Source organism: Adiantum capillus-veneris, chromosome 16 (assembly GCF_014529385.1).
Source record: "Adiantum capillus-veneris isolate H3 chromosome 16, ASM1452938v2, whole genome shotgun sequence".
Taxonomy (NCBI): domain Eukaryota; kingdom Viridiplantae; phylum Streptophyta; class Polypodiopsida; order Polypodiales; family Pteridaceae; genus Adiantum; species Adiantum capillus-veneris.
The window spans coordinates 47,623,984-47,638,291 of NC_140946.1; the positions used below are offsets into that span (position 1 = coordinate 47,623,984).

Below are 14,308 nucleotides of genomic sequence, written 5' to 3' on the forward strand. Positions count from 1 at the left end.
CATCACTCTTCAATACAGAAATAATCCTCAACTAGACCTCTGCCAAGTTTGCAACATAGTTACCTTCACAATAATATTCAAACTTTATCAGAGAAATGCTCTAGTTATGATAGCTCCATGGTGGGCTAGATATAAGGAGTCGCAGAAACCTTCATGATACACAGAAAAACAAAGTCTCGATAGAGATGTTTGCTGATATTCCACAAGGAACAAAAAAATTTCTTGATTTTTCCAATCATTCGCGCTGCTCTGCTACAATCTAGCACCTTGAAGTACTTGCTTTTGTGGCTTCTCCATTTCTTCGCTTTTATTTTGCAGATGGTTGATTGACAGATGAAACTACAAAGAAAGCACAGACAAGCTTTCCTAGGAAATTTGGGGATCGCTACTCTTTTTGCCCTACCAGGAAAGCCCAAACTTCCTCTCTTTTTGACACAAGCTCCGGAAGCTCCACTCAAATGGTATGCCTTCATTATTATAATTAAAAACTGAGTTTCAGAACTCTCCTTAGAGCCATGTTCTTGTGAATGTCAATCCTCCCCCTCCCACCAAAAAAGGACAGAACACTTGAATATACAATCTTCCAAGTTGTGGTACTACACTATCTACATCACCCCATTCATCCCAACGAACGAAGAATCGCAACACAAGAAAAACATATTCGCATCAAATGTCTACACTGACAGCTTAAGTAAATGAGTTTCTGTAAATGCACAAGGCACCTGACTAGCCTACCTGACACAGTCGGCAAAAAAACTTTTACAAAAAAGCTGCAGATTCTCATCATTGTGAAGAGAATCAGCCAATGAAATTTTGAGCAAGCGGTCATTTGGAGATAAGTGCCATCTCTAGACCTAATTCGGTTGTTACAAGAGTGTATGTGCCGATTGTGAAAACGGCGAGCACCTTCCTTTAAATGGGCACGCAGGTATCAACATACAAAACCAGGTAGCCTGGGCTAAATTACAAAACAAATACAAAGAATGAGGTACAAAGAATCCACAGCTTGTTGTGGAGACTGATGATGTTGAGGGCTTGATTATGGGCCGGGCACAGTAGAGAATCTGCAATTGTGGCGGAAAGTCTTCATTTGACAAGACATCCTGATTGCATAGACGTCATCGGCATGCCACAGCCAAAGTGATGCGTGCATCAAAGCAACCAGGCAGAAGATCTTAGGCAGTCACTGCAGAGAAACTTGGCTTTTTTAATCACCTTACTCAGGAGCAGGTGCCGTACCAGACGACGCAGGCCTTAGCTGTTGCCCTCCTGTGCTGCTTGATGTACAGCTAAGTTGCTGCTGTTGCGCAAGCTGCCGCTGCTGTGAAGATGCTGCATGCTGGGACACACCCCCAGGCCTTGACGTTACAACTGGCCCACTTGGACCTTTTTGTGGCAATGTTCCTACATGTCCGGAAACATGCTGCGAACCGGCTCTACTAGTATCTTGTGTTCCAAGGCTGTTACCTGCAACAGGTATTTTGCCATTTGGCAACGGTAAATGCATGCCAACAGATATAGCAAGATGAGGAGCTTGTGCTGCAATGCCACTATTACTTCGACTCAAGTTATATAACCCAGCTGCCATTGGACTGAAAGTCTGTCCTGGCTTCCATTGAGGCACAGAGGAAAAACTCCCACTACCAGTATTGCTGGGTGAGGAAAGAGGAATGCCACTCGATGGTGAGGCCATGCTCAAAGGGCTGTTTGCGTTAGCTCCAAGCTGATAACCTGCTGGCAATTGAGACGGTACAGAGCTGGTTTGTAGTCCAATCTTAGCCGATTGCGAAGCCAGCTGCGTTCCTACTATATTCATACCCACCTGGGATTGTTGAGGCCTACGTTGCTGGCCCTGTGATTGCTGACCAGCACGCCGTTGTTGTGTTGAAGGTAATGACCCAGCAAGGCCAGGTGAAGCTTGCTGCTGTTGCACACCTGGTCCTGTAGGTGGAGAAGCAGGTTGGACTGAAGAGCTCATTGACATGGAAGTCGAATGCTGCTGAGATATGTGTTTATGCTGCGAGAAACCTTTTTGTGAGAAAGGTTGCTGTGCTCCAGCATCAGAAACATGCGACAAATTGGCCGAAATATTTTGGGCAGAAGATCCACCTGCTAAATGTTGAGGCACAGCCCCCGAAGAGTCACTAATGCGTTGACCTTGGGATATTGATTGCCCAGATATCTGTGCAGATACCTGGCTAGGCACTTGACCTTCGCCTCGTCCTAATGCCTTCATGTTCTTTCCCTGCTGTTGTTGTTGTTGCTGCTGCTGCTTTACTGCAGGACTTTGATGCTTGGATTGAAAGGGGTGCAATGGGGAAGCTGTTGATGATGTGGGCTGATGTGCTTGTGATAATGACTGTTGCTGCTGAGAAGTTTGACTACCACCACTAAGGGACGGTTGCCCCGATGGTGAAACTGCTGACTGTGGTAAACTTGAGGCCAGTGCAGCATGTTGCTGCTGCTGCTGCTGCTCCTGCAGAGCATGCGGTTGCATCATTAAGTGAGAGGGTTGATGTTGGGGGAAGAGAGGAGCATGGGGAGAAAGAGCATGGGAAGAAAGACCATGTTGCTGCTGAGAAGCAGGAAGAGGCTGTGAAGACTGGAATGGTGATTGTAATGTATTACTTGTTGGGCTTTGCTGCTGTTGAAGCATCCACTTCTGCTGCTGCTGATGTTGTAATTGCTGACGCTCCTTTGCCACACGCATCATGTTATATGCTTGCTGCTGACTTGAGCTAGGGCTTTGCTGTTGTGATTGTAAAGCATTCTGTTGAAATATTTGCTGCTGGACACCGAAGTTTTGAGTAGGTGATGAAACTACTGGATTTGCTAGACTATTACTTGCATTGTTTAAGGGTGTAGATGTAGAGTGTCCCTGAAAGTAGGTTGCAAAGAAGACATTTAGCAAAAGCAATAAGTAGATTCTCTGAAAACTAATCTGGCTATGTAAAATGATATACCATCGAAATGGCCTCTCTGGGCCGTCTCATCATATTTACAGGAGAGGATACAGCACCAGCACTGATCGCATTAGCTCCACCAGATAATCCCATTCCAGCAGATGGTATGTTACTCATGCCTGAAGAAATATTTGGAACACCAATTGGTCCCACCCCAGGCAGACCCGTTCTTGTCACAGGCATGCCCCTACTTAAACTGCACATCATCCCTGCACTATTTGCTGAAGATAGATTGGCTGAAGCTGTACCATCTGTGGTGCTTGGCAAGTTTACAAGCGGCAACCCCGATGTGACAGCAGATAAGCCTTGAGTTTGTAAACCGCGTCCTGCAACCATCCTGCTATACCGGAGGCGTTGTTCTTCCGCAGCAGTTGGCCTCATTGAAACCCCCATACGCTGTGCATCCCTGTTTTCACCATGAAGTCTTATAAATTAAACCACCGTTTATTTGAACAATGGGCATTATACGGCATGCTTTCATGCCTGCCACAGTCACGCATATGAATCACAAACCATGCCCCAGAAAATAAGAAAAACAAACCTTGTTGCAGCAGCATTTATGGCAGCTGATGGTGACATAGACGGACTCATTTGCAGGCTAGTGACTCCTTGCATCGCAGATACTGCAGAAGAAGTTGGTCGCATTGCCACCCCTGATGGCAAAATGCTTGGCATCCCTCCAGGTTGAAGTGGGTAAGAATGGGAAACCAATTCCCCGCTTGCTGAAGATAGCTCACACAACTCCAAAGGCCTTCAGAGACACCAGTGTGGTATTAGGATACTTGAAAAGCGTCAAAAACTTGTAGCATGCTGAAAAAACTTTGCAATATTTTAGTCGCCATTAACCATTTGACTAGCTCATTTGGAACTGTAAAAGTAGACGTGAAAAAAGAAAAAACATACGTCATTGCAGGATGCTTGATCACATGGGACTCATGTTCCTGTACAAGCTGCTTTGGTTCTTGAGTTTCACTCTACATGTGCAGTCAATCGCAATGATAATGGTAAGAAATAAAGAAGCTGGCATGTATTAATTAGGGTAAGGATGCTAACACTAGAAAAAGCTGTGCATATTGCCATGTGAATTCCTTTCAAACCTGCAATTTCCTACTGCGATGCTGTTGATGGAGCTGCAAAATGCAGTCTACATGGCTTTTCAAAGTCTCCTCCAAATGCTGAGGTAGATATCTAGTACCTCCCTGCTCATAGCAAAAGTTCAGAGTCAAGCAAGGGCTAGTAGTGGTTCACAGAAAAGGGGAACGATGCAATTACAGAAGAGACTATCAACCTTGTATGTCATAGAGAAGGAATGATGTGTGGATGAGCTTGGATCGTCGGGACTATCCCCACCCTCACCACCACCTCTGTCTGTGAGCATCCTGTACCTCTCTTTGCAATCTTTTGGCTTACGAAAAATCCCCTGAACCAAGGAAAATACTCAAAAATTATTAGAATGTCCAAACAACGATGTTGAAATCTCTCTTGCCAGATGCCATCTTACACATTAATCCTAGACCTAAATAACTCCAGACAAGAAAAGCAGTGAACCCACAAGAAAAACCTCACCAGCCTTCTGTGGAATCGTTTTTTTACATGAATGTTATTTGCCTCTCAATGCAGACTACTTGCAGTGAGAGTGGCATTCAAGAGAAGCAAATCAATGATTCAGGGAGGAAAGCACCCAAGCGACACCAACACAAGTTCATTATACAAGACTGATGTAGAGAATGCAAAAGATGAGAGCAAGAGGAGACGGTTGTTTATATAGAGCCAGAATCCCCTTTAGGATCGCACCCTGGACACTCAAAAAAAGGCACGGGATGGGGGGTGTTGTAGCAGGGAAAGTGTGTCATGCTCTCTACAGTGGGTCTCCTCAGTGCAGTATGCATGAAACCTCACTCCGACAGAAAGAAAACATCACACAGAAATGTAACAACTCAAAGCAAAACAATCTCAGAACTCAGTGGAACTCGACAAACTCATAGAACCATATAGACTCTGGCTGGCAGCCCACTCAGCTCCAAGCCCAAGACTCCAGGATACAATGGGGGTGTCAAAGCTCCAATGTGCAGGGAGGGTGCAGATGTGCAACGCTGGACTCAAGACTCAAGACTCAAGACGCTCGACCATACAAAGTGGATGATGATGATGTCTCCAACCACCGGAACCAACCACATGTGTCTCTCCTAAAGAGCCACCAACGGCTAGCAGATATCCCAATCCAGCTAAGCCTATCTCCAAACTGAGGTGGTGGTGATCTGGCCACAGTGTCCACTAGACCACCATCCGTATCACTTGCCACGTGTCACTGCCAGACGAGAGTCCGTGTCACTGCCAGACGAGAGTCCGTCCAGTGTGAACTCCACCAACTGTAACTAACTGCCAGTCCTATGCCCGTGACACTAATTGCTTGTCCTATGCCCATGACACTGTAGCCCTGCTAGAAGTTGCCCTCCAGCAGGAAGGAAAAATGTAGCCTAACCTGACTGAAAAAGCTGATGTGTAGAGAAGATATTCAAGTTCTGAGGGAAAGGTACAATGATGAAATGTAGGTAGATGTGAAGAACTACGGATACCCCGCCACATGAGATAAGTTGTACACAAAGCAAAAACTGAAGAAGGCCCAAGCATGAACAAAATCCCAAAAAGTCACAAAGCTAGTATAAATGCAGCCAAAAGGGCGAGGACTTGGCTACCACGAATGGTCTTCACAAAGAGAAATTCCCGAAATATGCAAAAAAGTAAATAGGGGGCTAGGATGGATGGAGGGGACAGTTGAGGAGGTGGGTAGGGGACTAGGGGGTGGCGAGGGCTAGGGAAGAGGGGAGGGGGTGGGTAGGGGACTAGGGGGTGGTGAGGGCTAGGGAAGAGAGGAGGGGGTGGGTAGGGGCAGGGCGGGTGGTGAGGGATAAGGGGAGAGGAGAGAGGAAAGGGGGTGGGTAGGGGTGAGGGAGGGTGGTGAGGAGGGAGGGTAGGGGCGAGAGAGGGAGGGTGGTGAGGGGTGAGGGGAGGGAGGGTAGGGGCGAGGAGAGGTGATGATGGGCGAGGAGAGAGGGAAGGTAGGGCGAGGGGGAAGAGTGAAGGGGGTGGTGAGGAGGTGGGTTCAAGCACATGGACATGGACATCTGGTGGCTCTTCTCATAGTTCACAAGGTACTTCACAAAGTGCGCACAAAACAAGCTGACTTGTTCATGCGCCTCTCGTCCCTCCTCTCTCCCCGGTGGGGCCCACAGCCTCATCTCCCGATCCCTCCTCCACTCCTCCTGAGACGCAGGGGACTGGACACGCGTCTGCCGCGAGGCGATATCTTGGTAGTGCTTTCGCTACGAGCCGTGTTGTCACAAACTGGTGATGTGGCTTTGCTGTACATACACACACACCCCGCCCCGGGAAAGCTGGCTGAAATGATGACATGGCACTGCCGTACGGAAATCACAAAAAACTGTACAGACAGCTGACGTGGCAGTTACGTACGAAAAAAAAGCATCTTTTGCGTGGGCTGTTTTCTACGAGAGAGAGAGAGAGAGAGAGAGAGAGAGAGAGAGAGAGAGTGCTTTTGGAGATTATTTGCTTTATTTCATAGCAAGGAGTTTGTGAGAGGATTGCTTTATTTTAGGCTTTGTATGGCAGCTTTTGTGGCTCTACTTTTGGCATCCCTTGTAAACCTTTATAAGTGTGGTTTGGGCTCTCACTTCTCAGAGCATCTGGACGCAGAGTCTGAGAGTGAGACCCACCCACTCATTTGTACTTTGTGCAACAGATTTAATACAAAAAGAATACCGAAAGGGACGCCAATCTTTGGGGCCAATACCTCTTGGCACCGAACTCCGCCGTGTGTCGAATCAAATTGTCAACTGTTTTGAAGTGAATTCCTGTCGTGTCGCAGTAGATTCTTGACTTGGAGTGTCCAAGTCTGTTACAGTAGTATAAGAGTGCGGCCGATTTCTCTTCTACCAGGAAAACCTATCCTTTTTACACGACACTTATGGATTCAAGCAAAGCACAGTCGAGTTCCTCTGCATCCGGAGATGCAGGAAGAGATCACGAAGAAGATTCACGTGAGGAGTACGGCCCACCTCAGCCTACTCAGGCGGAGCTTGAAGAGATGAAACATCGGGGATTGGTCGATGATGCGACAAAGTTGATGATGAATTTTGCGAAGGACCCTAAACTTGCAAAATTTTTCACCCAAACCTCCTTCGACAAGGTGCACTCACAGTGGCGGCAAACCACGGAGCCACCCCTCAAACTGGTGCTCAAACAACCTCCTACTCCGAGGATGTTTACAGAGCAAGAATTAGAAGAGGTGGTTGATGCACCGATAAGCCAGCTTTTTGATGCGCAAAACAAAGCTAAAAAGCACGACAAAAAGCAAAAGAAAGGCACTGACTTCCCGGGTTATTTGGGTCGTCAATCTACTTTTGCCTCGGCAAGAAAGCAGAAGAAGCGTGTGCGATTTGAAGGAGTACCCACTCCTTCTCCTTCTCCTTCTCCTTCTCCTTCTCCTTCTCCTCCTTCTTCTGCCTCAACAAAGAAGACAGAAAAGGGAAAAAGCGAAGCAAAAAGCAACGCTTCGGAAAGAGCAAGAAAAAGGCAAAGAAGTCTAAATCTCGCCCAGTTTCAGACAGTTTTACAGAGGACTCGTCTTCGAATAGTTCGAACTCCGACGACAGCAAATTTTATGCAAAGAAGAAGAATTTTTATAAAGCCAACCAGTATGACTTTCTGGAAGATAAAAGCAAGAAAGTCCGAGAGTTAAAAGAAGATGGAAAGTAAATTAAATTTGACATGTTTTCTGGATTTCGAGATGCTTCGAAGGCTTTGGCCTTCATACAGCAGTTTGACATAGCTTTCTCTGGAGGACATTACTCAAAGCACTCCAAGGTTCGGAGGGCTACCTCTTACTTCAAGGGAAATGCTCGAACTTGGTGGTCCACGCTTCTATTGAACAAGAAAGCGCCACTTAAATGGCTGAAATTTAAAAAGCTTTTTATTTCTTCTTGGTTGACTCGGGAGTACAAACGTGACATACGAACTGCTTGGAACCATCTTCGGATGACCAAGAAGGATACATTGGACGCATAGTGCGAGAGATTCTGGAGCTCCTTTTTACCAGCTTCTTTATTTAAGAAGATCTCGTTCAAAGAACGGTTTACCTTGGGACTTCCTATAGAGATCCGAGATCGTGCTTAGAGCAAAAGTCAGATTCCATTCAGGAACTGATGAGTCATGCGAAACGGGGTTTTGCCATTCATTCAGGCAGTTTGTTCTACCCCACAGATGAAATCATGACGCAAAGGACCGAACAAACTTCGAACAATGAAAGTAGAAAGAAGAAGAGCGACCCAAAAAAGAAAGAAAAGGATGCACGACCCAAGCTCACTCTTCGAGAGAGGGCTAACTACATCAAAGAGGAGAAGTGCTTTGGATGCGGGGAAACTCGGCACATCTCCGCGAAGTGCCCTAAAAAGGCACCGAAAGAACAAAAAGACAAAGATGAAGAAAGGCCTGAGAGTTCAAAAGCAACACAGGAACGTGCACGAAAAGGCAAAATGAAAGCAGGATTGGTTCCAGATTGCATGGGTACTGACCCAGGCACGATTGACGAGAGTACAGAACTTTGGCAAGCTTGGGGCAAAGTGAAAGACCAAGAAGCCCTAATTTTCTTTGATGGAGGAGCCAAGGCCAACTTCATTTCACGTGAATTGGCGGCGCGCCTCGAGATCACACACAATCGGATGGGACCACTAGCAGAGGCAGTTCTAGTGGCACCCGACAGGGACGCAGCCATTACACCTGTCATTAGCAAACTTTGGTTGCATTGTCAGGGGTATTTGGGGCACGAGGACTTCTATATAATGCCCTTGGAAGGTTGTGATGTCCTCTTGGAAATCCCCTGGTACCATAAGAACAACATCGGGGTCGACTATCGAGCGAGAAAAGCGACTTTGACTACAAAGAAGGGCCGAACGATTGTACTTGATGTGAAACTTAAGGGCGAGTCTCTCCCTATTGTATCGGCTTCGGCCGTTTAAAAATTAATGAGATCCAGTCTGTTTGTTTACTCAATCTTTTTGAAAGAGTTAAATGATGAGAATAGGACAAATATGTCTGAACTTGATAAAGAACGCCAAGATTTTCTCCACACTCATGCCGATTGCTTTTCAGAGGGCCTGCCAGGCAAGTTACCACCCACTCATCCTGAGGATCATACCATTGATCTGATACCTAGAAGCACACCACCGAACCGGCCACCTTTCCATGTGAGCCGAGCCCAGAACGAAGAAATTATGAACCAAGTGAAAGATCTCTTAGAAAAGGGTCTTGTCCAGCCTAGTACTTCACCGTACTGCTCTCCAATGTTGTTGGTTTTGAAGAAAGACGGATCTTGGAGAATGTGCATCGATTATCGAGCTCTCAACAAATTCACCATCAAGAACCGATTCCTAGGATCGATGATATTCTTGACCGACTACAGGGATCCTCGTGTTTCAGCAAAATCGATTTGAAGAGCCGATATCATCAAATCCGAATTGCGCCAAGAGATGTCTACAAGACAGCTTTTCGGACGACTTTTGGGTTATTTGAGTTTTGTTGATGCCTTTTGGCCTAACCAATGCTCCAGCGACATTTAACCGAATGATGGACAGGCTTTTTCGAGAGAGCAGATTATTTGTTGGCACTTTCTTTAACGACATCATTTTTTTCTCCAAAGACGAGGCAGAACATAGAGAACATCTGCTACAGGTCTTTCAGGCATTACGAGATCACAAGTTGGTGATTAATGCAAAGAAAAGTGAATTCTTCCTACCTGAGATACACTTTTTGGAACACATTGTCTCAACAGCAGGAGTGCAGATGGACCCAGCCGAGATAGAGACTATCCGTGATTGGCCCAATTTGAAGAATGTCCATGAAGTTAGAAGCTTCTTGGGCTTGTGTTCGTACTACAAGCGGTTCATTAGAAAGTATGCAGAGGTTGCTTCCTCTTTGCATATGTTGACGCAGAAAGGAGTCCCTTTCTCGTGGGGATCCATAGAGGTGATTGTCTTTCAGACACTGAAAGAGAAATCGACTACAGGACCAGTTTTGACTTTGTCGGACTTGCAGAAGTCATTTGAAGTATATTGTGATGCTTGTGGTCATAGTCTGGGTGCGGTCTTAATGCAAGAAGGCCATGTCATTGCGTATGAAAGCGATTGTTTTCAAGGCCGGAATTGACAGCACATATTTATGAGAAAGAGCTTTTGGCGGTTATCGTCCACCTTTTACGGGTCACCGCGGCATAGCTACCACCTTGAAAGGTGTGGAAAGATATTTCTTTTGGTCGGGACTCAAGAAGGACGTGGACGATATTGTACGCAGTTGCTTGGTATGCCAGAAGGTCAAGTTTGACACGCATAAAGCACAGGGTTTGTTACAGCCTTTACCTATACCCACCCGACCCTGGGAAAGTATTGCAATGGATTTCATTTTTGATCTCTCGAGAACACAGTGGTCACAATGGTATCTGGACTGTTATTGACAGATTTAGCAAGCAAGATCACTTCATTCTAGTGAAGAAAGCACTCAAGCCGGATCACTTAGCGAGATTGTTTGTGGCCCAGATCTTCAAATTGCATGGCATGCCTGAGATGATTGTCTCCGACAGAGTCCCCCAATTTACGAGTTTGTTTTGGAAGGCTATTGGGGAGAACATTGGCACACGATTGCGGTTCTCGTCATCTTTCCACCTGTAGACTGACGGATCACAAATTGCTAATTCAGTGGTACTAGATTTATTGAAGTCTTATATCTCGAATCAAAAGACTCAATGGGAAAAGTATTTACCTTTGGTGGAATTTGCCTACAATAACACGATACACTCTTCGACGGGGAAGGCGCCATTTGAGATTATTGAAGGTGCTACGAAGGTTCCACCCTTCCTAAGCACGAAAGATAAGATTTTTGAAGCCGATGAGTACACGCGTGACTTGGACACGGCTTTTGCCAAGGTCCGCGAGGCTTTGCAGAAATCTCAAGAAAGACCAAAAAAGGCAGCAAATCGCCATCGTCGCAATTTGACATTGAAGGAGAACGATTGGGTGCTCTTACGTTTTAAGAAGGCACGCCTGAGAAAAAGAAAGGAAAAGGAGAGGCTTTTTCCAAAGCTTAGTATGCGATACTACGGACCTTTCCAGATTTTCGAAAAGATAAATGATGTCTCCTTTAGACTGAAACTGCCCGATACTTGAGAATTCACAATGCTTTTCATGTGAGTCTCTTGAAGCCTTTTAAAGGCGATATGCCCGAAGATGGGGAGCTTGATGAGCAACCCGAAGTGGAAGAAAACGAGGAGATCCTTGTTCCCGAACAAATATTGGCACATAAAGACAGAAAGATAAAGGGTAAAGCGATAAGAAGGTTCTTGGTTAAATTCAAGAACTATCCCGCATTGGATGCGAAGTGGATGGAGGAGGAGGACCTAGCAGATACTCCTCAGATTGTGAAGCACCCGAACTCTTGGGCGGAATCAGGTGCAGCGGATATGCACGAGAAGGGAGTCACTCCGCTCCTTTGTCAACAGATTGCCTCGATTTTTGATACTGAAGTCACTGATGTTTCTTTTCACGGATACCGTGAGCTGACATTATTCTGTTGTATGACTTTATGGAGTGGAATTCCCGATACTATGATACTGATTTGTTCTTGACTTGTTTAAGTGCAGGAACTGATAGACAAAATGATTGCAGCATTTCGATCTGAAAGATCGCGATAGATGTGATTGCAATATGGATTAGTTAAAAGGGCATCTATGAGGTCCCGAGCGGATCTAGATGCGATTGCTAAATACGTTGCCAAATAAACATGGTCTGAGATCCGAATGAATTTTTGAATGTGATTTGTCATGTGATGTCAAGTGATGGTCCTGTGATGTGACTGTCGATTGGTACATGTGCTAGATGTGCGTTCCTAGTGCGTCGGTACTAGCAGTCAATGTCTGCTAAGACAGTTTATGGCCTCTGTCTGTTTTGCAGGCGTAATCGAGGGCAATTACAATGCTTTCAAGAGGGGGGTATGTCACAAACTGGTGACGTGGCTGCTCTATACATAAACACACCCCGGCCCGGAAAAGCTAGCTGAAATGCTTACGTGGAACTGCCGTCAAAGCCCGGAAATCACGGAGCATTTCACGACGGAAATCACGAAAATCTGTATGGACAACTGACGTGGCAGTTACATACCAAAAAAAAGCATCTTTTGCGTGGGCTGTATTCTACACAAGAGAGAGTGCTTTTGGAGATTATTTGCTTTATTTCCTAAGCGAGGAGTTTGTGAGAGGATTGCTTTATTTTAGGCTTTTTATGGCAGCTTTTGGGGCTCTACTTTTGGCATCCCTTGTAAACCTTTATAAGTGTGGTTTGGGCTCTCATTTCTCAGAGCATCTGGACGCAAAGTCTGCGAGTGAGACCCACCCACTCCCTTGTACTTTGTGCAACAGATTTAATACAAAAAGAAATACCGAAAGGGGCGCCAGTCTTTGGGGCCAATAACTCTTGGCACGGAACTCCACAGGGCCGGTGTCGAATCAAATTGTGAATTGTTTTGAAGTGAATTCTTGGCAGTGTCCAAGTCTGTTACACATGTGGCTCGAGAGGGACAGCCCCACCTGAGGCTGCCTTTTTTGGTGCAGACTTCTCCTTTTGCAGCAGTCCCTAGAGGTTTGACTAGCTTTGACATTTGCAGATGTTGGGACTTCTTCGACTACGGCTTCACACGGTTCCTAGGTGACTCTTCTCCTTACCTGGAGGAGGCTTGCTTTCGAGTCCACGTCCTCTTTCTTGCAGCTAGAGGCATTGAGGCTTTGGACACAGCCGTGGGTTTCTCCTTTCCGCAGTGCGGTAGGGATCCCACAGAGTGGACCCTGCACACGATTCTTTGACTCGCTCCAGATTCAAGCTACTGAGTTCTCACACCACACAGGGGGCTTACAGGTGACAGATCTGGTGCAGACACTTTGGCCTCTAGCCAAGTTCAACGTGACGCCTCCGGATGCAACGGGTTGCAGGCACATTGTGGTGCATTTGTTTGCTGACACTCAGAACCCTCCTCGTTATATATTTGTACATGAGGATTCTTGGACAGAGTATGTAGCCCTTCGGGTTGCACGCTCGGCTTGGACCTGGGCGGGACAGTTACTCCTTTCGTGCTTGTCTAGAGGTCGTTTGGATGCGGATTACTTCCCATCCAAAGCGGCCTCAAAGATAGCGAGGTTAGCTGCTATTGCAGCATCTGTTTTCTCTCAATGACTCCATGAGGATCATCTCATGGAATGTGCAAGGATTAGGAGAGCCCCAATTTCAGCGTCAAAGGGGTCGGTTGCGTCAAGAGCTTCAGAGATGCCTTGTGGGTGGTGAGATTGACATTCTTATGCTACAAGAGCATCATCTTTGTGAGAGCCACATTAGACGGTGTGGTAAAATTTTGCGAGGTCACTGTGAGACGTTTTGGTCAGCTCCATTTGGACCTGGAGGCATCCAGGGAGAGGTATGTAAGACTATTGCGGATTCTTTGCAACAGGATATTGTGAACAGAGGGATTATTGTGCCAAACAGGGCTCAATGGATTACTATTCAGGTTTAGGGTTGCCTCATGGGCTTCCTAAACATCTATGCGCCCAATGTGGCGAATGCATGTGCAGAGTTTCTCATATTGTAGAGTCTCTTCCGCAGGCAGAGCAATGGTGCATTGGGGGTGACTTCAACATGTTGGAGGACCCCTTTGACAGGATTGGAGATAGCCATACTAATGTGCATGGAGTTGAGTTGGCAGCTTGGGAGAGGTTATGTATGACTCTGCGGGTTTTCGATGTGTGGCAGCATTCTAGCTTTGTGAGTCCCCCAGACAGCCTGGCCTTCTCTCGTTCAGATCGCAGAGTGGGAGGAGTGAATCTATCTCGGATAGATCGCTTCTACACCAATGACCACTTTTGTGACTTGGGTGGGATAGTTTGCATTCTGGCTGGGACTTCTTTTTCTGACCATGCACCAATGATCCTCACAGTGACAAATAGACAGAGGAGGGGAAGCACGATGCTATGCATCCCTGAGAGGGTTTTGCTAGACTCTGCGCTCAGAGAGCGAGTGGTGGCTCTTTGGACACAAGGCTTAGACATGCAGAACTCTCCTACTGACAGAGTGGCCTCTGGACTTGCTCAGCTTAGTCGGCTATTTCTTCAGGAGTACACGGCCTGCCTGGCTGTAGCGAGAGAGGAGAAGCAGCATCTCCGACGGGGCGTTGCTTCCTTGTAGAGGATGCAGAAGCAGCATCCAAACAATCCTTGGTTGGAGGAACAGTTGCAGCAG

At 46.5% G+C, this 14,308-nt stretch overlaps 1 protein-coding gene across 5 annotated transcripts in view; it reads right to left on the reverse strand.

The window, feature by feature from the left end:
* Nucleotides 1-660: 660 nt before the first annotated feature.
* Nucleotides 661-14,308, reverse strand: part of LOC147438992 (chromatin modification-related protein EAF1 B-like) — a 57,505-nt gene continuing 43,857 nt past the window's right edge. For all 5 annotated transcript variants that reach the window (XM_086484927.1, XM_086484928.1, XM_086484930.1 and 2 more), the window contains 6 exons: nucleotides 4,252-4,383; nucleotides 4,061-4,162; nucleotides 3,867-3,937; nucleotides 3,505-3,714; nucleotides 2,964-3,369; nucleotides 661-2,878 (listed from right to left, as the gene is read on the reverse strand). In XM_086484927.1, the coding sequence (XP_086341053.1) occupies nucleotides 1,217-2,878; nucleotides 2,964-3,369; nucleotides 3,505-3,714; nucleotides 3,867-3,937; nucleotides 4,061-4,162; nucleotides 4,252-4,383 (2,583 nt within the window). In that variant the 3' untranslated portion in view covers nucleotides 661-1,216. The remainder of the gene's footprint in view (nucleotides 2,879-2,963; nucleotides 3,370-3,504; nucleotides 3,715-3,866; nucleotides 3,938-4,060; nucleotides 4,163-4,251; nucleotides 4,384-14,308) is intronic.